The 24,975-nt window shown below is 36.9% G+C and overlaps 1 protein-coding gene across 1 annotated transcript; it reads left to right on the top strand.

Moving 5' to 3' along the window:
* The first annotated feature begins 19,265 nt into the window (after window positions 1-19,265).
* On the top strand, window positions 19,266-24,344 carry LOC104221188 (V-type proton ATPase subunit c2). Its single transcript, XM_009772191.2, has 3 exons — window positions 19,266-19,619; window positions 20,587-20,872; window positions 23,817-24,344. Exons 1-3 carry the CDS (start codon window positions 19,541-19,543, stop codon window positions 23,947-23,949), a joined length of 498 nt encoding a protein of 165 aa, XP_009770493.1. The 5' UTR covers window positions 19,266-19,540; the 3' UTR covers window positions 23,950-24,344.
* The last annotated feature ends 631 nt before the right edge of the window (window positions 24,345-24,975 follow it).

Below are 24,975 nucleotides of genomic sequence, written 5' to 3'. Positions count from 1 at the left end.
ACCAATGCCAAATCAGTGATTAATTTCTGAACATCTCATAAACCCCAGTTTAAATAAAAGTTGTTTTAAAACATTTGTTCAACTTTCCGAAGAGGCTCAATATAAAGATGAGTGAAAACAGTCGATAAATCAACATATTCGATAGAAATTCACTTTAAAGAGGAGTGAAATCAATAAGTTCATAAACAGGCCTCTCAGGCAAAAACATCACTCATATGCATGTATATATCTATCGCCCCTCGGGCTAGCCTCTCTGTCACTCGTAACTCAACTCTTACCAATCAGTACTCGCACTCAGCATTCACGCTCAATTGGTACCATGTAGTAGCCAGTGTGGCGTGCAGCCCGATCCGTATATCTCTCACAATAACTGAAATCAAAGTAACTGTTGCAGCGTGCAGCCCGATCTATGCATTGCTGTGGCGCACAGCCCGATCCATATAAATAGTCGAATGCGCTCACTGGGGGTGTGCATTCTCCGGAGGGGCTCCTACAGCCCAAGCGCTATATTGTTGCGGTGCGCAGCCCGATCCATATAAGTATCGCTGCGGCGTGCAGCCCGATCCATATACATATATATATACATTGTTGCGGCGTGCAGCCCGATCCATAGATATATAATCCTCACAACTAGGCCCTCGGCCTCTCTCAGTCATTAACCTCACCATCAGACTATCAGTCTATCTCAGTCATCAATATCACAATCAAACCCTCAGTCTATCTCAGTAAAACAGGGAACTTAGCCCGAAACAATTTCCACATTTTAAGAATATAGTGATAAAGCCAGATTTGAGCATTAAACAGGTTAAACATGACGGAGAATATGCTTTCAAACAAATAGAGTGAGGAAAGATAGTAAAAATGCCCCTAAGGGTCTCAACAAGTCGGCACAAGGCCCCAAACACGGCATACAGCCCAAAAATATAATAATGTCAAATAATTAACTATCAAATACGCATTAAAATATTCGTTCGGGATGGATTAGGTCACAATCCCCAGCGGTGCTCTACCCCACGCTCGTCATCTAGCGTGCAAGTCACCTCAAAGTAAAACAACGACGTATAAATCCGGGGTTTCAAACCCTCAGGACAGTATTTACAATCATTACTTACCTCGAACCGGCTAATCCTCTAGCTCGCGATGCCTTTGTCTCTCAAATCGACCTCCGAATGCCTCGAATCTAGCCACAATAATTCGATTCAGTTAATAAAAATTATATGAATTAATTCCATATGAAATTCTACATTTTCCATTAAAAATCCGAAATTGCACTCAAAATTCGCCTGTGGGTCCCATGTCTCGGAACCCGACAAAAATTACGGAATATGAATTCTCATCCAACCACGAGTCCAACTATACCAATTTTACTAAAATCCGACATCAACTCGACCCTCAAATCTTCAAATTAAACCAAGAGGGTTTTAAAGATTTTCCCAACTGAAATCACCAATTAAATGCCAAAACTAGTAATAGATTCGGGTAATCTAACCAAAATTAAGTTAAGAACACTTACCCCGTTATTTTATCTGAAAATCTCCCGAAAATCGCCTCTCCTCGAGCTCCAATTTGATAAAAATGGAAAATGGGACGAGTCCCATTTTCAGAACTTAAGAATCTGCCCAGAAAATGTCGGGGGCATTGTTCACGCGTTTGGGTACTGTTCACGTGGTACTGTTCACTACACTATTCACGGGGGCACTGTTCATATGTATTGTACATAGGTACTGTACACGAATACTGTTCATGTTTACTGTACATGGTACTGTACATGGATACTGTTCACGCAGGTGCGGTTACTATTCACACGTGCGAAAATGCAGAAATTGCCTAGAAAATTGCAGCAGCTTTTCTTTTCACTAAAAAGGCTCTAACTCCATCATACGAACTCGAAATTTGATGATTCTTGTTCCTATGAGTCACAAATAATAATACGAACATAACCCTTCAGTCAAAACTCAATTCGGAGCCCATTTGCTCAGTTCAATACCCATTTCGCTCGTTAAACAATTAACTCATGTTTCGTGTCAAAAACCCAATCGCGGCTTGATGAAATTAGACCAAACTTTCCATATCAGTCCTATAATTTATTATCAAAATTCCGGAAGTCTCAAAATCAAATTTCGATCTCTAGAACTAAAAATGGACCTTTGAATCATTACATGCTTATGCTCACAACGCCAAAATCTTCCAAAAACTCTTCCAAAACATATCTGAGCCTCATGGGACCCCGACCAAACATGCCAACACACCCCATAACATAATTTAAACTTGTTACAACCTTCAGAATGCTCAAAACAACATCAAAACATCAAATCACCCTCGGATTCAAGCCTAAGAAATCCAAAACTTCCGAAATCCGAATTCGATGAAAAAGCCAACCAAACGACGTCCAAATGACCTGAAATTTTGCACACACATCACAAATGACATAATGAAGCTATAACAACTCTCGGAATTCTATTCCGACCCTCGGATCAAAATCTCACCTATCAACCGGAATTTGCCAAAATATTAACTTTGCCAATTCAAGCAAAATCCTTCCACGGACTTCCAAAATGCATTCCGATCGCGCTCCTAAGTCATAAATCACCCAACGAAGCTATCCTAATCATAAAATTTCCGATCCGAGCTCATATACAAATAAGTCAACTCTTAGTCAAACCTTTCAAATTCAAAGCTTTCAACTGAGACTGTTCCTTCAAATTCATTCTAATTTTTCCTGAAAACCAAAACCAACGATCTACACCAGTCATAATACGTTACACGAGGCAAGTCCTTCCCGGGAACTGGCGATCAAAGTGCAGAAGTTCAAAATGACCGTTCGGGTCGTTACAACATAATATGGGCCTACTAGAGGCCTAAAATCACACATAATAGCATCAAAATTACGAATTGCATGTCAAATCAAGCTTAATGAACTATTTCAAATTTTCAAATTCCAAACTTACGAAGAACACGTCTAAACAACCTAGAATCACCTCAAAATTTGCACACAAGCTCCAAATAACATAATGAACCTATTAAAACTCCCGTAACAACAATCTGAACTCGATAATGTTAAATTCAACTCTCGGTCAAACCTATGAACTTTTCCAAACCTCCAAATTGCTAACTTTTGCCAATTAGAGCTGAAACCCTATAGAAACATCCAAATATGAATTTAGGCATACGCTCAAGTCCAACATCACTATCCAGACCTAATAGAACCATCAAAGCATCATTTCGATGTCATTTATACAAAAAGTCAAACCTTGGTCAAATCTTCCAACTTAAAGCTTCGCAATTGAAAATTATTCTTTCAAGTCAATCCGAACCCCTCGAAAATTAAAACCGATGATACACACAAGTCATAATATATCATATAAAGCTACTCATGACCTCAAACCACCAAAATAAATGCAATGATCAAAACGACCAGTCGGTTCATTACAGAACTTAATCCCTCTAACTCAACCAAGTCGCGCAAGCTGCTAAACCCAAGAGTATTTCCAAAAACATCGGTAAAGCCTCATTACACCAAAGGAACCAATAACCTTTATTACTATGCTGACCCAAACTACTACCAAGATGACCCTTTTCTTCGAATTCCCCTCGACTTGCCTTCAAGTTAACACTTCTCCTTTCCAATACACTATGATCCTTAACCAAAAGCGCATCCCAAGAGGTCCTAGCATGAAACCACGTCTTCCTAAGGCCCATAAGCCACTGTATTCCCTCTTAAGCACCCAATAGTACCACAATCGAGATACCCAATATGAAGAGACCTTCTGTGAATTTGAAGCTATTTTTTTAACCTCTCTGGTACATAAATGTATATTTATAATGATAGAGAAATACCACAAGTCTCAGTACCACCCAATGCAAATCTCAGATCTTAGCCATATATAAATCCGGGAAAATCCTCAACCACATATGAATCTCGAACTCATTAGAAACTTCTCGAGAGTCATGTACTTTACTCAAGTCTTCTATACACCGCCAATATGAGCCGAACGACTTGTGCTCCATTAGCACACAAACACCTAAAGAAGTAACCTCACCTTTAAGCAACCAAGTGAATCACTCCTCCTTGCACACTATATCCACTACGAATCACAAACTCGAATCATTCCAAGGTTTCCATATACCCAAACAATATAGTACATCATGTACCCCGCAATTTCCTTCCCCTCACTAACCTTGAAGTCAGACCCCTTCAAGTCGTAACTAATCCACAATTATGCATCAGCCCAAAACTAAAATAACACATGACCGTGCAATCTGATTATTGATAGCAGACTCTCCCACTTAGCTCGAAACCATAGAATACAAAATCCGATAACCCACAATACCCTTTCTCTATAACTGCCATGATCTCGCACTGTAATTCAACTAAATCCTTCATAAACTCATGTAGCCCTAATCATAAGATACCTCAAATCCTCTACTAAGCGCATATCCATCCTTGTGACAGCCGTGTGAACTTCCTCAAGCAATCCAAACTCAAATTGCAACACATATCACTAGTGGAAAGAAAACTCTTCATAGAAACATCATAAGGATCACACGTCCATAGACCACCCCGCATGTGATAACCTACATGCTTAGCCTTAAACTGGCATCTCTCTATGACCCCATCATAGTTACCACCACTATGAAATCGCTTAATCTCCCCGAGGCTAAACTATTCAACAAGACATAAGAATATACTTAATACCACTAATGTGCTACTGAAAGATCCATAAAGTACTCATAATTCAAGACTGTATAACACATTAAGGCAGAAATCAAGCATCTAGTCCTTTGTATCCAAAGCAAAATCCCCCTTGTCACATCCCAAATCATCTAAGTATATTCCTTACTCACATAATACTTACCATATAGCTATCTTGCAACTCATTGAGCCATCAATCCCACTCCTAGGGACTCTACTGGACACATAAGTCCAAATGCACATACTCACACAATTGAAACTACAGAGCTCAAGTTGCGGTCTGAACCTAGCCTCAAATCCTCCAGATTGGCCTACCTCGACAACATAGAAAACATATCTCGTACCTCATCCATAACATCCCAAACCGTTGATGCCCAACTGATATCAGGTTCTTAATATAAAATATGAGTGGATGAAAGAAATCAAAGAGAGGCGCTTCAAGCTCAATCAATATCGCACGATACGGAAAGAAAGATGGGAAGTTTTCTACATGCCTATAGCCTCTCGAAGATAGGTATGAACGTCATCATACCAATCTACAAGACTCTGCTAGACACTTTCTCATGACTCGTAGAACCAATGAACCTAAAGTTCTGATACCAACTTATCACGGCCCAAAGTCCACCTAGTCGTGATGGTACTTAACCCAATCCGTTAGGTAATCCAGTCAATCGATAACACAATTCTAATGCAGATTTATAAATAATCAATAAATGAAATAACTGAACTTCCACATAATACCCCAAGGATTGGTAGTACAAGTCATGAGCTACTAAGATTTATATTTATAAAGCTAGTATAAAATAAATACAACATTTGATTGAATATACATAAATAGAGTACGAGTCCAAAACTACCAAAAACAAGTAGTATCTATATCCAAAAAACATATACATCTTCAATACCAACTCCCATCATCTATAGCAACTCAGCTCCAAGATCTGCACACAAGGTGCAAAAGTATAGTATGAGTATAACCGACCGCATGTACTCAATAAGTAACAAACCTAACCTAGGACTGAAAGTAGTGACAAGCTCGGAAGAAGGTCAATGCCCAACACCAATAATCAATAATAACACATGTTATAATGATAGACAGTAAAGTAAACAACTCCAGAGATATCATGTCCAACTTGTTCACAAATACGAACAATTAGACATGCTTTCCAAGTATAACAGTCAAAGCCCAAATCTTACTGCCGAAATCAGTAAAACATGAGTTTATCAAGGAAACTAGGATTTCTAAACATTCAACAACAGGTAAGACATTTCATTTACCATATAGCATGAGAAAAACATATCGTTATGCCTATATGTCAAATATACATGTGAAGAAAATAATATCACAGTGAAGCCATCAGGTATACTCACACTCAACATGCTCACAGTACCTGACACAAGTGCTTCTCACCATCACACACACAACCACACTCGGCACTGTACGGGTGCCTGGCACAAATTCCCCTCACCAAAGCATAAATATGAACATGTACATGCGCTCATTGTGAATACCAGACTCCGGAGGGGTGGATCCTTGCCCAAGCACTGATCAAATATAAGCCAACATCAATAGAACTGTTGCGACGTACAACCCGCCCCAAATATCAATCCGTTGCAGCGTGCAACCTAATCCAAATATCAATCACAATACAGTTCTAAGATCCACATCAATCATCAACCGCTCAAGTCTTAATAGCTCACGTCTCATAGAACTCAACCCAAATAATTTCACATATAGAAGGCATCAACAACATGTGATATGCCATACAAATAATGTATAGAGATCGAGATATAATCATGCAGATATTATGACTGAGAATATGACTACAATCAAGGCGACAGCTCAAAATAGCAACAATAGCCCTAACATGTCTCAACGGGTTAACACATAGCGTAGACATGATCTCTAGCATGGTTAACAACTCAAGTAGTCATACAAGTAGAGAAAGAAATACGGAAATAACGAGGCATGATAGAAAATAAGTCTAGTAGCCTAAAGTCAGCCCGGATGATGAATACATTGGTGTACGCACACACGCTTGTTATCTAGCATATGTGTCAACCCCAACACATCTCAAGTATCATTCACCACAAGGATAATTTCCCTCAAACCAAGTTTAGATATGATACGTACCTCAAACAAGCCAAATTCATATTCTAAAACGCCTTTATGAGCGATCGACCTCCGAATGGCTCGCATCTAGCAAAAAATAACTCATTAACATCAAAGAATGCCATAGGAATCAAATCCAAACGATAAAGGTCGAAGCTTTAATCAAATACTCAAAGTCAACCAAAAAGGTCAACCCAAGCTTACACCCCGGAATCCAACAAAACTTATAAATTCCGATAACGCATTCAAAAACGAATTCAAATATACAAGTTTCAACCAAAACCGACTCCTATCAGGGTTCAAATCTTTATTTTTTACTTTAGAAATTTTTTGCCAAAACTCTCAAAATGTACTTTCTTATCCTTCAAGCCAAAACCCTCTTTTCTTCTTTAAGATTCCTTAATTTATAGCTAAAATCAATGATAAATTCATGTTATAATCATACATTCGAGTTAGGATTGTTTACGCTAATAAAGTAGATGAAAACATCCTCAAAAATCGCCTCTTCTCGAGCTCCAAAATCTTATGAGAAAAAGTAACTAAATTCCAAAATAAGTAAAAATGCAACAGTTGTCCCCGCCCAAATTAGATCCTAGATAATCCCAAAACTCATGTTTGATAAGCCTAACATGATCCTTGCTAGATTTCACCCAAGATAGCCTTTTGAATCAAACAATTTGAACTTAAAATGAGGGAGATATGATGTTTTGAAGTTTTAAAAGAAGTCTAAAAATTTCAGGGACATAACTGGTATTTTCGTAATTATTTACACCAGAAAAACAACAATAAAAAAATCTTTGTTTTAGCATCTAAAACTCATTCGGAACCTCCCGAACACAAACCATATATGCATTTCAATCATAAAATACGCTATGAATCTGTTCGTGCACTCAAAACACCGAAAAGATGTTATCTTGACCCGATATTGAGTATGATCAAACTTCAAATTTTTAATTTAACTAGTGTCTTAACCCAATGATCTAAAATACATCCGAGCCCTGCGGGACCCCATCCAGTCATACCAACAAATACAAATACATTATCCAAACTTTTCCAAAGCCTCAAAACACCCACGGGAACATAACAACAAATAATCAAGGCTCAAATCGAATAGAATTTCTCCTAAGTTGATAACTCTTCATTCCTTAAAGAGTGTCTAAGTCATACTTATATACTTTGGATTACTTTCAAACTCTGCATACAAGTTCAATTCACTATATAGACCTATCTAAAGACTCGGAACACCAATTGGAGTCCAATAACAACAAAGTCAACTCTTGGTCAAACTTATGAACTCTTAAGTTCTTAAAATTGTCTACTTTCGACAAATAGTGTTGAATTCTTTTAGAAACCTCCAAAACTAAATCCAAACATACGTACAAGTCCAAAATTATCATACGAACCTATTGGAACAATCAAAATCCGATTCCGAGTTCATTTATACAAAAGTCAAACCATGGTTAACTCTTCCAACTTAAAGCTTCTAAATCGAGAGTCATTCTTCCAAATCAATTCCCAACCACTCAAAAACCAAAATCGACCATACATGCAAGTCATAATACATCATATGAAGCTACTCAAAATGTCAAACCACCGAACGGAATGTCAATACTCAAAATGATCGGTCTAGTCGTTACAATAAAGGACACGACAAATATATGACCTATTTTAAAACTTTATCGTAATTGAATAAATAATTATTCCATAATAAATATTATATTCAAACTCATAATTAATAGTATATATCCCAACAATTCGAGCATCATTTTCACGTGCATCACGATGCTCTCTAGCTTTAATAAGGGAAATGAATAGTACTACTTGGTCCCAAGATTTTTGTCTTGTAGAATTGATGAAAGCCTTTCACACAATAAGTCTTTAGTGTCTCACTCCTCCCAGCCCGTCTTGTTCCCCTTTCCCCTACCCTTTAAAAGAGAGAAAAAAGATCACACATTTGACAATTTAAACATATCAAATGTCATTCAAATAAATATAAATTGATCACCCTAAGAATTACTATATATTAGCATCTTTTTCCATTCTATATAATCAAAGTTCCATATGGAAACATGCACATCATATACCAGTTACACAAAAACATTCATGAACAGTAACTCAATTCGAAATAAGAGTAAAAGAAGCAATACATTCGGGGAAAAGGCAGCAATCTCACAAGAATAAAAGAGTGATTCACAAAATACACCGAAAAACATATTCTAGAACTCATACCTAGAGAAAAACCGCAGTTTGCTTCAAATAGCTTTGACTTTAATCAACATTGATTGATTTACTGTTTGAACCGTGATAGAAAGACCGTAAAAATAAATACGAAAAAGAAAATATTACTTTATTTATAACCAATAGACATTAGATTAGATTAAATAGGGATAACTTGGTGAACAAAAATGAAAAATATTTGATAAGGATATTTTTATCATAAAAAATAATTGCCTATAAGCTTGGTTGAACACTTCCAACTCTTTAAATTAATACTTTTAAAAAAACTAGTTTTACTGTACGTGCGTGCATGTGTGCATTGCGTCAACCAATATAAAACGTATACAAAACGAACATATTATTAGAAAATAGCAGTGACATTAAACTAAATGGAATATTTGTCTAAATGATGCAAATGAATGTTATTACATTTAACAATAGCTAAATTCAATATTTTCCGATTGATGCTAGTTGAGTTTGGTAGTTATAAATATCTTACTATATAAGATATAAATATGTTATGTGTTGCATCTTACCTAACATCTCTTTATAAAATCATCTTTATATGTCTAGTTTTAACATAGTATAAAATTTATTTTTGCAACTTAAGTATTTTTATGTGCTCATTAAAAGTTCATCAACATAATAGGTTATAAGCTAAGTGGACATTTTCTTGAGTAAAAGAAAAAAGAAGATGCCTATATTCATATGTCTAGTACTTATGGGCGCAAGTTAGTTTCTTCAAGTGGAAGCAATGGTTTAAATCTAAATTCCCTTGTTGACACGTTCAAAAGTTCTAGTGAGAACTTTGAAATTTCAAGCGTTCACAATTCTAAGGATAATTTTTCAAAGTATGGAAAAAAAAAGAAATTTATATTTATTTTAATTCAAATAAATTATTAATTTATATTTTTGGTTAAAGAGGACTGATTTTATTAACAAAATAAATTGTTAAAATAGATACATCATAGGGGTAACGTAGTTACAATTTTACATTGTATTATTGTAGCTGAATTTATTTTTAAATTAATATGACCATGTTAGTTGAAGGGGGAATTACGCTCCTTGTCACTTGTCCCAACAGTTCACCAAAAAATAGCCCACGTTTGAAGCCCTTATCTGATATGGATCAGGTTGTACATCATTTAAAAATTATTTTTCACCAGTTAGCCTACCTTATTTAATTATTTTTTTCTTTTCTTCGTTCTTCTTCTTCCTCTTTCACGACTTTGCACCCCAAAATTTCTCTACCATATATATATTCTTCAATTCTCCTTCCAGATTCAAAGTTAATAATCACTATTAAGATGAGAAGAAAAAAATACCACTTAAGAGAATTACTATTTTTGGAGTCACCATTAAAGGTCATTCGAAGCTTCAATTTTAGAAATTAGATTTTTCGATTTTGTTAGTTGTTTGGATTGGGTGTTGGCCCAATTGATTGAGATCGTCAACGGGAGTTCAAAACTCAAATTTGAAGTGATTTGGAGCAGATTTGAGGTAGATTTGAGTTGAATTTCAGAAGATGCCCAAAGAAGAAAAAGAACCAATGAAACTCCATTAATAGGATTCATTTGTATAATAGTGTATAAGTAATGTATAATAGTGTATAAACACCTTTACACATTATTTTATACAAGGCTGATACATTATTTATAGGTATTAGGTGGATTTCTCACATTTCTTCTTCTTCTTCCTCTTCTTCTTCTTCTTCCTCCTCCTCATCCTCATCCTCATCCTCTTCTTCTTCTTCTTCAACTGCTACACCTATATACATGGTGTATCACTAACATTTTCACTACTGTACTTATACATTTTTATACACTTTTATACAACTATATATATAATATACCTCTTTGTATAAAAGTGTATAATATTGTATAAAAGTGTATAAGCATATCTGACGAATTTTTTGTACGATTTTCACTTGCAATTCTTGATTAAGACTATTTTAGATCTCCACTAAATGACTTCAAACGTCTACTTAGACTAATTTTAATAAGTTCAAACAATACCCACTCCAAATTTCTCACAAAATCATATTCAAAAACTAACAAGATTAGCATTAAAGAAGATGAGATTTTAGATTTCTCGCGTCTGTTTGTGAATTTTCGTAGTTGTGATAGGTATGTAGAAACTTGAGGAAAAAGGAGAATGAAAATATTTCACGCTTGAAGATATAGAGAATAAAAAAACTGGAGAAAAAATTCAGATCTAAGCTTATTGATATTTGGCTACACATTTACAAACTTGTAAGAGGGCTAAAATAATGCAAGGTCAAACTTATGAAGTGCATTATTATGTAATTTTGTCAAACTTCTACAGATTGATACTTAAATTAAATCAAACTCTTAAAAAACTAAAAGAAAAATGAACGTTGTGTTGATGCATCATGATTTGTAGGTAATCAGTTATTGGTAATACCTAGAGAGAAAAATACTAATTCATATACGTCATAGGCTAAAGAATAAGAAAATTTTCTTAGCCACGTATTTAACTCCAAAAGCACTTCTGAAGTTGATATGCTCCGCAAAAGTTGGTCAAATAAGGACATTTTATACAAAATAAAATTTTAGTTGAATTTGGATTCCTAAATCCAAATTATTAGGAAATTCTATATAGTTCAAATAAGGAAAAATAAATTAATAAGGAATTTTAAATATTATAAAAATAATTAAACGACTATTTTGTCTATTGTAAAATCTATTTTTAAAGAGTAAAAAAAAACGAACGACATTTCACTTAATACCTTTATGCTTATGGTATATGTCCTGCCTTGATATGAATGGTTTTTCCACGAAAAAATATATAACATACGTCTTATATTAAGATGGAGATTCCTAACCTTCTCGAGCTTAAATTCTACGTGAATTAAGGCTTGAATTGGTAAAGAGAGTTTGTTGTTTTTGACTAATAGAAAACGTCCTTATTCACAAAGTAATTTTATACATTACATGGGTTGAATAAGGAAAGGATTTATAAGAGATAAAATTTGATTGATTTTAAAGTCCTAAATATTAGGACACAATTAATATTTTAATTGATTTTGAAGTTCTAAATATTAAAAAAATAATCAAATAATTATTCTGTCTAGTATGAACTCTAGTTTCAAAAGGTAAAAAAGGTGAACTACATTTCACTAAGGACATTCGTGCTTTTAATATAACTAGTTTTAGGATACGCGCGTTGCGCGTGTACCTTATCTCAATGAATATAAAATTATCAAGTTAATTTAAATATTATATTAAAATTTATGGTTGAGTTATAAAATTAAATCTAACACAATATTAAACTACTATTGCAAAAGCTATTATTCAATCTCTACATTTTTTATCAATCTATTCTTTTGGTTTTGGAGTAAGCTTTTTTTTTTTCTCTCTATCCAAGCACATAACCATGCATATATATTTTTATAGAAGTAAGAGGTTACGATTGTAAAGTTACTTATTATTAATCCTTTGGCGTTGATCACGCCCAACTATGTCCTATAAAAAAGGATACGCGGACATTGCAAATATAATCTGAGTATTTCGCCCAGAGTCGAATCCGCAAGGAATTAACCTATCAATTACTCTTGTCAGACTCACTAAATTCTACGTAATCAACTTCCCAAACGTTATGAATAACAATTGAGGATGTTTCTACTAACTAAGAATGAATGTAAATAAGCAACTAAAGACTAACTATGATTAAGTTGTAAACAATTAAAAGAAGGATCTAAGGTTATGATTTTCCCTATTGATGGAATCCCTTCCGGTTATGTTTCACGTAGAATTGCCTAATCGTCTCTATCAATCATGATCACTCTTATTACCGTAAATATTTCCCGAATAATCACGACAATTTACTAGACGCACTCTCCCGAGTTACACTAGCTGGCTTTATTTATTACAGCTCACTTTAGATTGTACCCAAAGTTTCGTTATCCTTAATCCCGCCTTTGAACCCTCGGTTATTGATCCCTCATATACTTTGGGAGTTGTGTTGTTCAACACTTACCTAAATATGCACTCTCTCCCGAGTTATGCACACTAAATAGGCACAACTAATTGAGGATCATATCAATAAACTATAACAAGAACGTAGTTGAACAAATAGAGATTAAGTTGGGCAAACTATATTAAGATAACAAGAAGTTCATCCTTCAATAGGTTCCATCACAACCATAGACTAGGGAATTAGCTACTCATAACAAAATAAGATAACACTACTAAAATGTTCATAATGTGTAATTGCAAGAAATAAAAGGAGATAAAAAAACTCTAATGTTTGGTTGATCTTCTCACACTTGTTCTTGCCTCCAAAGTAGTCTAAAAACAAGCTTGATCATATCTTGGGCGAGCTTCTAGAGTTTATAAGGGTTTGGAATAAGTTTTTCCCGAGTTACACCTTGGTCCCCAAATTTTCTGGCAACTGCACAGTTCACCGCGGTGAGAGCATAACATTCTGTCTGCATTTTGTGGCCTGCCGCGGTCCACCACGGTCGCGGTGGATTCAACCCCAATCCACTTTTGGCTTCCTTACGCTCGGGTGCTTCTTGACTGGATGTTTTCTTCACATTATTGACTCCAAAACACTCCATAGTTCTTCCTAACTTGGATTAGTCCCAGCGAAGCACAAGAACACCAATTAGAGTGTTTTGTTATCATTTCGCCTATAAAATAATAATAAAGCATAGTATAATTAAGGTACAAATATCGTCTATATAGCCTAATATCAATACCCCACACTTAAATCATTGCTAGTCCTCGATCAATCCACCACACTCTATCAAAGTTCCTTCCCTAAGCTTTTCCCTTAATGAATCACGCCCTGAACAATTCATCAAGTTGCACCTAGTAGTGAACAACCTTTGCTTCAGAAGTCGAATCTCTCGTACCATGCAATATTCACACTTACTCAAACTACTCTATACAGAAGTCAAGACTTACCTTTCCTTCGTGAATCACATGCCCTCACATCACACAAGAGAGTAGTTCCACAATTAATATTAATATTATTAAGAACAGTAAGGAACTCAGATGAACAAAATTCACTCACTCTCCAAAAGAACATTCACATGCCATAAAGATGCACCATAGGCTTGCCCGTAGTGTACTACTCTACTAATCGAGCCTATTCAGTCTAACATCAATTAGGACTACACTTGGTTGTAATGTAGGCTAAGGGATGGGTAGGATACATTTGGATATAGTGACTAACCTCCCTAAACACTTTTAATACAATCACATTAACCTTCCAAATCATACTTATATAAACCAGACGTTCCACCACATTTTATTTATAACATCCCATTCCTTTAGGTGCATTTGTATCAAGCTACCACTTATCAGCTACTACATTTATTCATTATTTATATAAATATTTTTTATGGCGCTTCTTCTTTTACTCTTCCAACACTGCACCTTTCCTCCATTCCATTGGTTCCACTCAAAAACCAAACCACCACCCTACACTTTAACTTTTGCATATGTCAAGGCCATTCAAGTACTCATGGGAGGTAAAAGGGGTTCAAACAGATGGCTATTCAAACAATTGGGTAAGGTTCGCAATGTGGGTGCCAAAGAAACAGGCTTATAGACTCAACGGGGTTAACTACGATGTATTACATTTAGGTGGGTTTACTTTATATATCTAGCTTAACAAAGAAATGCCTATATCACTTCTAAGACTGAATGAAGCTACTATTTCGCTTTGCAAACACACAGGGCAAGTTCTAGGCATCAAATGTAAAGCATAGAATATAGTATAGCTCATACACATAGCACATGACTCACTGCAGATTGGTTTATCAAGACACTCTCTTTTGAGTGTTCAAGTTAGTTACAAACATACAAATTTTAAGCACTTTAGCAAGAGTCAACCACTGAGACTAGGCGTTACACTCTAGTGTCGATTGTGTTCAGGTGTATTAACGCAAAGGGTTTCTCTTTCTCTTTCAGCTCGTAGCCCATCAACACTAACTAGAACTAGAAACAAAAACTACCTACACCCGGTTCAAGCTAAACCCTTGGAAAAAAATCGTGGCCCAAAGAAAAACCAAGGGGGAGTTACTACACTACCTAAAAATAAAAATCTTTTTAGTATTTTCTCTAGACTAACTTCCCTCAAGAAACTGTCTCAAATATCCGTCATCAGGAAGAGTCCTTATATTCTCCTTTTTTTTTTGTTTCGACTAATGTCCCCCAAGAGACTTGTCGAAAGGTGTCCGTCTTCTGGCCACGTCAAAGTTAACTACATGAACCTACCATACCAATCAATCAAAAAAGAAGCAACATCATACAAAGTTACACAGTCTATTTATAACAACAACCATCCCCCACCCCATACTTAAAAGTTTGGCATGTCCCCATGTCAACAATATAAAGTAGAGTAAGGTAAAGGGACTTCCCTGAAAATCAATCCTGATCAGAGACGGTGCCAGGATCAAGGTGACATGCTCGTCCTAGCGCTCGAAGTCATCCCATAATCTTTTTCTCCGACTTTGCCTGTTGAGTGGCCAAAGTGTCAACTCTGGTGCCCAGGTCCGTGATAGAAGTGCGGAGACAGCCATATCTTGTTCCAAGGTTGTCATGCGTGTACTACGACATGGCTGTGATGGGCCCGTCTCATCAACTCTCGTAGGTGGTGGGACAACAACTTCCTCAGCATCATCATCAGATTCATCATCATCCTCAACCATCCCAACTGACTCTCTTCCAATTCCGATTTTTCTTGCCTGGAACGAGGCTTTCAATGGAAATTTCCCATCAACTCTATGGTTTTCAGGGACTCTAGCAGCATGACACAACTTGATGACCAGAGAGGGGAAGTAAAAACCTTTGAGTATCTCAGGTGAGCGAATAAACATCTCATCATGGAGGAGCCGGGCGATATCAAAATCCTGGTGGGTCATAAGACTGTAGATAGTCGCTGCCCGTGGCCCATTAACATCAGTCGTGTTGCTGGAGGGTAGCAAGTGGCTGTTGATAATGTTGAGCCAGCACTTTGCCTCCCAATTAAGAGACTGGGAGTTCAATGTTATCAGACGCTTTATCCATATAAACTCCCTGTCAGGCACACATATGACATCAAGAATTGGTGTCCAATTGACCCTCGGGCGGTGATAAGCAATATAAGCATCCATCTCCCCCGTGAATACAGTAGGCGATACACCCGGCGGATGGCCTCGAGGAATGCATTTACCCGGGTATTGCGTACTGTGACAACCCCCTCCTCATGTTCCGGGCAGTTGGCATAAAATTCTCTTACCATCTGTACATTTGCCTCCTCCGATTCCTCAAAGAAGATGTCCAGCTGACGGTTCCTCAACTTAGCAAAGATATTCGGGCATTCCACTTGCAAAGCTGCCCGATCAATGTGCACCTCCGCTAACAATTTCTTAGACGCATTTGCATTGTACCTGTCCTCCACCGGTTTGGAGACAAACCTAGTGCTGTCAAACTATGGCGCACTAGCTTGACCCCTAGCTCTCGAGGAACTTCACGGTCCACTAGCGGAGGACCCTGTGTTGCGTCTCTTCCTAGATGGATGCATATTACATGTCAGATAGAGAAGCACCTATCAGTGAGGGTGTGGGTTGTGTGAACTATGGGTGGTTACTTAGACTTCACCACACCATGGTCACATTAGCCCTTATAACTCCATTGGAAAAATTCCCCAAACACCTTGTGGGCAAGACACTTCCTAACACATATAGCCCATATGGATACATCAATGCTTCCCCCAAATCACAAGTTGTACTACACCATTACACCCCACAACAATTAGTTCAACACCCACAAACATACACTTCTCTACTACAATGCGCACATACCACTCTACAACATCGTGCACATAACCTATTAACATTGTGCCTCCATGCCCGAATCCACATTCGGCCTCCTCGCCCGAATTAACATTCGACTTCACTCGAATTTAACTCTCATTCAGCCTTGCTAGAACTTGATTCACAGCTAGACCTCGTTTGAGTTGAATAGGGCAACATCTGACTTCGCTCGGACCAATCAAAGACACTTAATCACGCTCGGATTAACGCCTACCAACGATTCTTTTGAAACCATCAATCGAGGAAAACATTCAAGAAAAAGAAAAATAGAATCAGGAATAAGCAGCAAAAAGTAGCATTCTAAATCAAAAGAAGTATCAGAAAAGCCATCTTACAAGGGCCGAATCGCCCATCCGGATCTGAGGACGCGAATGACCTCCTTCAATGCTGTTGTCCTTGCCAAAGCCGCCATCCCGACCTCGTCGGCCTTCTCCAACTCTACCGTCTTCTCGATTAACTCATCACTCGATTCATTGGCCCTGATTGAACCCTGCTCAAGTTCAACTCGCGGGGATACCACTTTTGACCCGAAGAGTGGCACCCTCAGCAGCGTTCCACACTAGTTAACCTCCCCATCTGAATTTCTCGAACTACAATTAATGAAGTCCGCTCACCGAGCTCGACCAAAAGGCGACCTCGATAAATGGAGGGACTAACTGTATGGGTCAAAATCAGATTAGAGAAATTCGACATGCGGAGACAATTGACCGAGGTCGGGAAGAGATCAATAAGGTCGAGATCGGGTAGAGATCAATAAGGCCGAGGTCGAGTAGAGATCAATAAGGCCGAGGTCAGGCAGTGATGATAGATGTAACAGCTAGTTTGCTTGGGAATCCTCAAAGGGAATATTCTACTGGATATTCCCTTTACTTGTACTTTTTAGGGTTTTCTAGGGATACCCCTTATAAATAGGAAGAAAGGACTTCCCAAAAAGGGGGACTGTCTCTCTCTCTCTCGAAGAAAGAAAAACACATCTCTCTAAAGATTAGAAGATCTGTGATCCCATACCTCCATCAGATCCAAAAAGGGTGCTAATGTTCTTGTATTTGTCTATCATTCATCTTTATCAAATGAAGGAGGATCTGCCTCACTCAAGATTGGGTGACTCTTTTCCTTTATTTATATTTTATTGCCATTTAATGTTACTTAATGCATCTTTCTTCATGTTATTAATTCTGGCTATAATCACTACCAACATTTATACTCAGCTATGTTTTCTATTCATATTATTCATCTCAGATCTAGAATTAATTATTCTTAACTAGGATTTACTCTCTATATCCTTATTTAATTAGTTTAACAAAAAAGTTCTCATACTTTTTGGTCTAACAATAAGAGGGTTACAAATAGTTTTAAACATATTATTTTTAAAGAAAATTAAATATAAAGTTTTAAAAATATACTTAATTTTCAATTGATTCGAAATTCCTTACTTAATATATTTTTGATTTAGCTCAATTTTTTAAATAAATTTTTTGATTTGATTGAAAATGCTTTTTAATCTTGTCTCTATTCACTAATCCAATTAACTCAATATTTTAATTTAAAGAAAGAAATAAGAGATGCAGGAAGTAGGGATGTTCATAAAAATCCGAAAACCCGAACCAAACCGAAAACCAAACCAAGCTGACCAAAAAAATTGATACTTTTTGGTTTGGTTTGGTTTTGGTTTTGAAATTTAAAAACCGATCAAATTTGGTTTGGATTTGGTTTTAATTAAAAAAAATTGAACCAAACCGAATATAGGAGTAACTATTTTAAATTTATTATTACACCTATATATATGTATACTTTTATACAAAGTTTTAAAATTTTTATAGTAAATATTAATCGTTTGTACATTTAGTATAGTTCTTTACCTTACATTCTAGTTTAATTGGTAGTTTTCTTTTGTTAAGTGTAAGAATCTATTTCATGTTAAAAATAATTCTCCCTCCGTTTTAATTTATGTGAACCTATTTCCTTTTTAGTCCGTGCCAAAAAGAATGACCCCTTTCCTTATTTAGAAATAATTTACCTTTACACAATGATTTATAGCCGCACAAAATATATGTGCCTCATTTTACACCACAAGATTAAAAGTCTTCTCTCTTTTCTTAAACTTCGTGCCCAGCCAAATGAGTTCACATAAATTGAAATGGATAGAGTATATTTTTAATTGAGTCCTTAAATTATTCATCACTATTTGATTCAATTATCATCAATATATCTTGGTAAATAATAGATTTCTCAAAGGACAATTGATTTGATAGTGTTACGTTGAAAATGTGGTCGCCGAAATGTATATTTGGTAGTGTATATCTTATATTTAATAAAAAACCGACAAATAATCAAAAAACCGTAAAACTGACATAAACCGAATCGAGAAAAAACCGACTTAATTGATTTAATTTGATTCTAATATTTTAAAAAATAACTTACTTGGTTTGATTTATTTTTACGGAAAAACCAATTCACATAGAACCATGAACAGCAAGTGCAGGGCAAAGTCCTACTCCTGGTAGCTGACGATCGCAATTCTAAATTCGTATTAAGAGCGAGATTGAGATCTTCCGCACAGACGGCGCCACACAAACAAAAAAAAAAACACGTATTTTCTCTCTCACGAGACGCGAAGAAATACAGGAACTTCTCAGATCCGATCATTCACACTTCTTCTTCTCTCTCCAAAAACAACTTCGCAGAAACAATGGCGTCGACTTTCAGCGGCGATGAAACGGCTCCCTTCTTCGGCTTCCTCGGCGCTGCCGCTGCCTTAGTCTTCTCCTGTTTGTACTCTATTCTTCTCTCTTTTTACTTTTTCTTCCTCAAATCTCTTTTTTCCTTTCATAGATCTAGGGTTTGAATTGTGAATTCTATGCTAATCATAAGTGGATCCAAAATTTAAGCTAGTGGATGTGAAGGATCATTGCACCCACTATTATTATTTTTCTGTTTGTGATAATGCGTGCTAACTTAGTTTGAAAGTTATCTAACTACACCTGACACGTATAAGTGTTGAGCGCCACTTCCACAATGAAGGGATGGTTGGTCTCCTTATATGGACTTGGGCATTCATAATTTTGGGGCTGAGTTAGGCCCAATGTCCATTTCTTTAACAATAAGGAGTCGCACAGTGCCAAGCTACATCCGTTTCTAATGCTAATTATGCTTGTTGATGTATAACTTCTTGTGACTTTAAAAGTTTTCAACTGTATGTAGCTGCACCAGTATCACAAATCAAGGCTCATCCCGAATGTTAGTTGTGTTTGTTAGTGATATTTTTTGTGGGTTTTACAATTTGTCTAGATATAGGTCGATTGATTTGAGATGAATTTAATTGGGAAAAAGATGGCCAACGAGGATTCATATAGGGACCCAGCTTGATTGGGACTGAGCCATTGTTGTTGTTGTTGTTGTTGTTTGTATATAGGTCGAGACAAAGGTAGGTAGTGGGTACACGGTTCCAACCGTGGTGCTAAGGATGTTTGTTTTGTTTTTTGTTTTTTGTTTTTGTGTGTGTGTGTGTGTGTGTGTTATATAGGTTGAGTTGAAGGCAGTTGGTGCATCCGATCTGCTGTCACAAAGCTACATTGTTCTAAGTGCTAGTTTTGTGTAATTGTTTATGATTTTATGATCTCTAGAAGTTTTCTACTATGAGGTTATGAGCGTAAAAATAGTATGTGTGAATCGCTGCTGCTAAAGTACATTCTGCTATTTATGCTAATTATGTTTGTCTGTGTTAAATGATTTCAGGTATGGGGGCAGCTTATGGTACTGCTAAGAGTGGGGTAGGAGTGGCATCTATGGGTGTGATGAGGCCAGAGCTAGTGATGAAGTCTATTGTGCCCGTGGTTATGGCTGGAGTTTTGGGTATTTACGGATTGATTATAGCTGTGATTATCAGTACTGGCATTAACCCAAAAACCAAGTCTTATTATCTTTTTGATGGCTATGCTCACCTTTCTTCTGGTCTTGCTTGTGGCCTTGCTGGCCTTTCTGCTGGTATGGCCATCGGAATCGTTGGTGATGCTGGTGTTAGGTAGTCTCCTTCTGATACTTTTGTCTCTTGGATGCATAGTCCTCTTATTGGTCTTGAAATACTTCCTCACTGAACTGAGAGTTGTCAGCACATTTATTTTCTTCCGACATGATTTCTTAATTCTCATTTTGCATATTTAGAAATTGCAAGAGAAAAATACTATATATCACAATTTATTACTAAAAATGCTTTAAAAGTATTTGAAAATATCATTGTCAAAGAAGAATCTTCTTAACACCTAGTAGTAGTACCATTCTTTTGTGGGTTTGGATGATTACTAGTGCCAGGCTGTCTGGCTACCTTTTAGGTTTTTAGTTGCAGCGGATCTTCTAGCTTTGTATACTATTATTATAGGGAAATTAGGAATATTTTTTTTATTGTTTTTAATTGTTTTGTCGTAAATGAATGATGGGGAATGTCTTTGTTATGGATTTACTTGTTTGTCTTAATGAATGATGGTGAATTGTGTGCTTGAAGAAGCTACTGGAGTGTTCTCAAGTTTATGAGGTATTTCTTATCTGTGCAGACTTAGTTCCGGTTGTATACATCCTATATGATAACTTTCAGGTAATTGAGAATCAGCTGAAGCTTATTCAGATTGATCTTTCTTATCCGAGAGTCTTATCAAACTCTCTGCCACTGTAGGTGCGACACAGGTAGTAGTGACTGAAAGACCCCAGATGTGTGACGAATGAATAAAAAGGTATCACAGGCAGAATCAGAGTGAGTCAAGCGAGAGGGAAGCTAGTGAGAGAGAATCCAAGTGAGCTAGCAAGAATGAGGACTATACCGACAATCAAGGCGATAGAGAGGGCACTCAGTCGTCAGTCTAGCGACTCTACCGCCCAGCGGCTTTGGTCGAGCAACCGCTACATTTCTTGAACGGCTACTGCCTACATAACCCCTCTCCCTCTTGCAAACGGAAAAGTGAAGCTTCATCTTCAATGGTAGTATAAAATGACTACAACAACAACATCCCAGTATAATCCCACAAGTGGGGTCTGGGGAGGGTAATATGTACGCAGACCTTACCCCTACCCCGAGGGTAGTATAAAATGACTAATGATAAAAAAAGAAAATATAAAATGACTTAGAAAAACAGCCTGGTGCACGAAGTATCCCGTATTCACACAAGGTCCGGAGAAGCGCCGCACCCCAAGGGGTATGATGTAGGTAGTCTACCCTGACTAAGCATCAGTGATTGATTCCACGACTAAAATCCGTGACTTGAGAGACAACTTTATCGTTTCTCCGAGGCTCCCCTTTCATAAAATGACTAAGACAACTGCATGATTTCTTCAGACTGATAACTGTGCCTACACAGTACACAATCACTACCATTATTGTCACCAGCATCAATGTTATCAAAGGCGCGCTTGAGCCCTGAAGCGAGGCTCAAAACATGTTAAGCGCTTCGCCTCGCTTAGCGGGCACTTTAATGTTGTCATCAAGGCTCTTAGGCATACTTTTCCTTGCTAATGAGCGTAATCCGGAAGAGACGACACTAAACAATTGAGATTTCACTTTATCATAAATTTTCATCAATTTCTTTGTCCATATATTTGATATTCGTACTTGTATATATTAGTCTTGGACTACACTTACATATTTGTAATTTTTCTCCACTTGTGCCTTTCTTCATTAAAGCCCACGCTTTATTTGCGCTTTGCGCTTAAAGCCCTATCATACCTTAGAGCTTTTTTGCGCTTTTCGCGTTTGATAACACTGACCAGCATTCTGTCGACATTGCTGTTTTGACCAATTAGATAAAAAGTTTCTGTCATGGAGCTCTTAGTCTTGTTGTGCTGTGCCCTGAAACTCCTTGATGAGCTTAGACCACTATTTTTTGTACTTGCGTCCTGCATTAACCATATGCTGATTTCTTGGTTACCCGTATTTGTAAGAATATCCTAAATGCATGGTTCATGTGATCTTGACGCAAAACAGAATTACAGAAGAAACTTAAATTGTCTCAGTGGATCAAACTTAGTTGAAATTATTCTGCTTCTTTTTTTGTATTGATGGGACTTTGTTATCCAATTCCATGTAAAAAGTTACAAACTGTGTCTGAAGTAACAAAGACCCTTTTTGACTAAGTCGATGATTGTCTCTGCATTCCTGTATTAATCAGTCTGGCTATACCTATTCCATTTAAAAAGATAGATTGTTCTATCAAAAGTTACAAAGACCCTTTTTTTTATTAAGCTACATCACACCCCTTGGGATGCGGCACTTTCCTGGACCCTGCATGAATGCGTGATGCTTTGTGCACCGGGCTGCCCTTTTTTAGAGATGCATCCATTCATGGCCGACTGAAGTTCACCTATTGTTGGTGAAGGGCAGTAGAACTTTTCTTTAAGGTATGATTGGATCACACAACGTCGATTGCAGAAGTAGGTCGAATTAGAGGGGTAGAATTGATGGTGTGAGCGCGGAAAGGCGCTAAGGGAAGATTATTGGAGAGTGGTGGATCAGAACCTTGGAGTAACTAGCCATTTTAGCATGTTGGATAGGACCACAGGAAGGTAGATTAGAACTAACACTAAAAGTTGTACTTTACCTTTTTATCTTCTGTATCATGGAATAATGGTGCTTCTGGTCATCTCGTTGAATTTGTTGCTTAGTTATAGGACTTGGTTGGTTACTTCAGCTGGTGTCTACTAGTAATGATTACACTATTCCCATGTGATATTAATAGAGATTTTTGACATATCGAAAAAAATTAAAGATAAACTGAGTTAGTTTCCAGCATGGTGCCATGATAACTTCCATTGCAATATCATTGTGCTCTAAAAAGGCTGTTTATATAATGATCCCTTTTGTGACTGTAGCATTCAGTTTGCTGCTTCATTGTTTTCGCCTTACTGGAGGGAGGAGACTTTGAACTTGAGATGATAAGGGGAAACTAATTAATGGTTTGTTTCATGTTTTTTGTTATTCACAGAGCTAATGCGCAACAGCCAAAGCTCTTTGTTGGGATGATTCTGATTCTTATTTTCGCTGAAGCCCTGGCTCTTTATGGCCTTATTGTTGGCATCATTCTCTCTTCTCGTGCTGGCCAGTCCAGAGCAGAGTAGAAGACGAGCATGTTATGCTCCGTAACTGTGAATTATCTTTTTGTTCTTCCGCATTGGATGAGATAGTCTGGCTGAATTATGTTACTTTGTGTTTTGGGCTCCATGTAGTTGATTGTTTGGCTTGCAGAATTGGTTCACATCTGCTGATCGGCTGTAGATTCGATCTCTTATCAATAAAGATATCAGTTTACCTGATGCTCAAGGACAACAAAGGATTTATGTGAGAGGTTCCTTTGTTATTTCATGTCACCTTCAAATTTAGTATTTATAACTCGTTAGCTCTGTATCTCTTGTTTTTCCTCCCCATATATGTTTCCATTTTAGTTTTGGATTTGTTCTGTCTCTACTCCTGCCTTCGAATACTTAGTGCTTTCAATTGAAAATGAATTGATCCAGTGTTTTGCACTTTGACAAGCTATGGCTTTACATAGTATTTGTTTGAAGTTTTGACGAAGCAGTCTTGTTAAATTGAAAGAAATAACTTCACAACTATAGAGTTGGATGGTTGAGATCCATTCACCCTTAAACCATAGGTTCGAGTTTCTGAGTTTTGGGAATGAAGAACCTTTTGGTAAGGATAGTTTACCTCCCTTACCTGGCAAGAATACGGATGAGCAGCCGGGTATGTGACACAGGATAGTTTAATCAAGACTTGAAAAAATTGCTTCATCAAGTAGCAAGTACTTTCTTTTGGCATCTATCCATTGTCATTTTTGACCTTTGGGTGTGGCTGATCTCTAGAGTAATCGGCATATTTCAATGGATTGAAACTGAAGGGGAAGTGGCTTATTGATGTGCTGGTCAACCACCATCTTTTCTATTTTCTTTCTTCTACTATTTGTATGATGCGTGAAACTCCGAAAGAGTCAAGACGCTTGTTTAAAAGCTCTAAAAATTTGTGCAAGATTACCCATTAGAAACTGGGAAAAAATAGGAGCCGTCCTTTGTGGTCGTTTGGACATACGAATTGTAAAAAAATTTTTAAAAAAAATTGAAGTGAAATGGTATTTGAAAATTAGAGTTGTG

Source organism: Nicotiana sylvestris, chromosome 11, assembly GCF_000393655.2.
Source record: "Nicotiana sylvestris chromosome 11, ASM39365v2, whole genome shotgun sequence".
Taxonomy (NCBI): Eukaryota; Viridiplantae; Streptophyta; class Magnoliopsida; order Solanales; family Solanaceae; genus Nicotiana; species Nicotiana sylvestris.
Note: the sequence above shows the minus strand (reverse complement) of the source record. Positions and strands in the feature narration are given on the sequence as shown.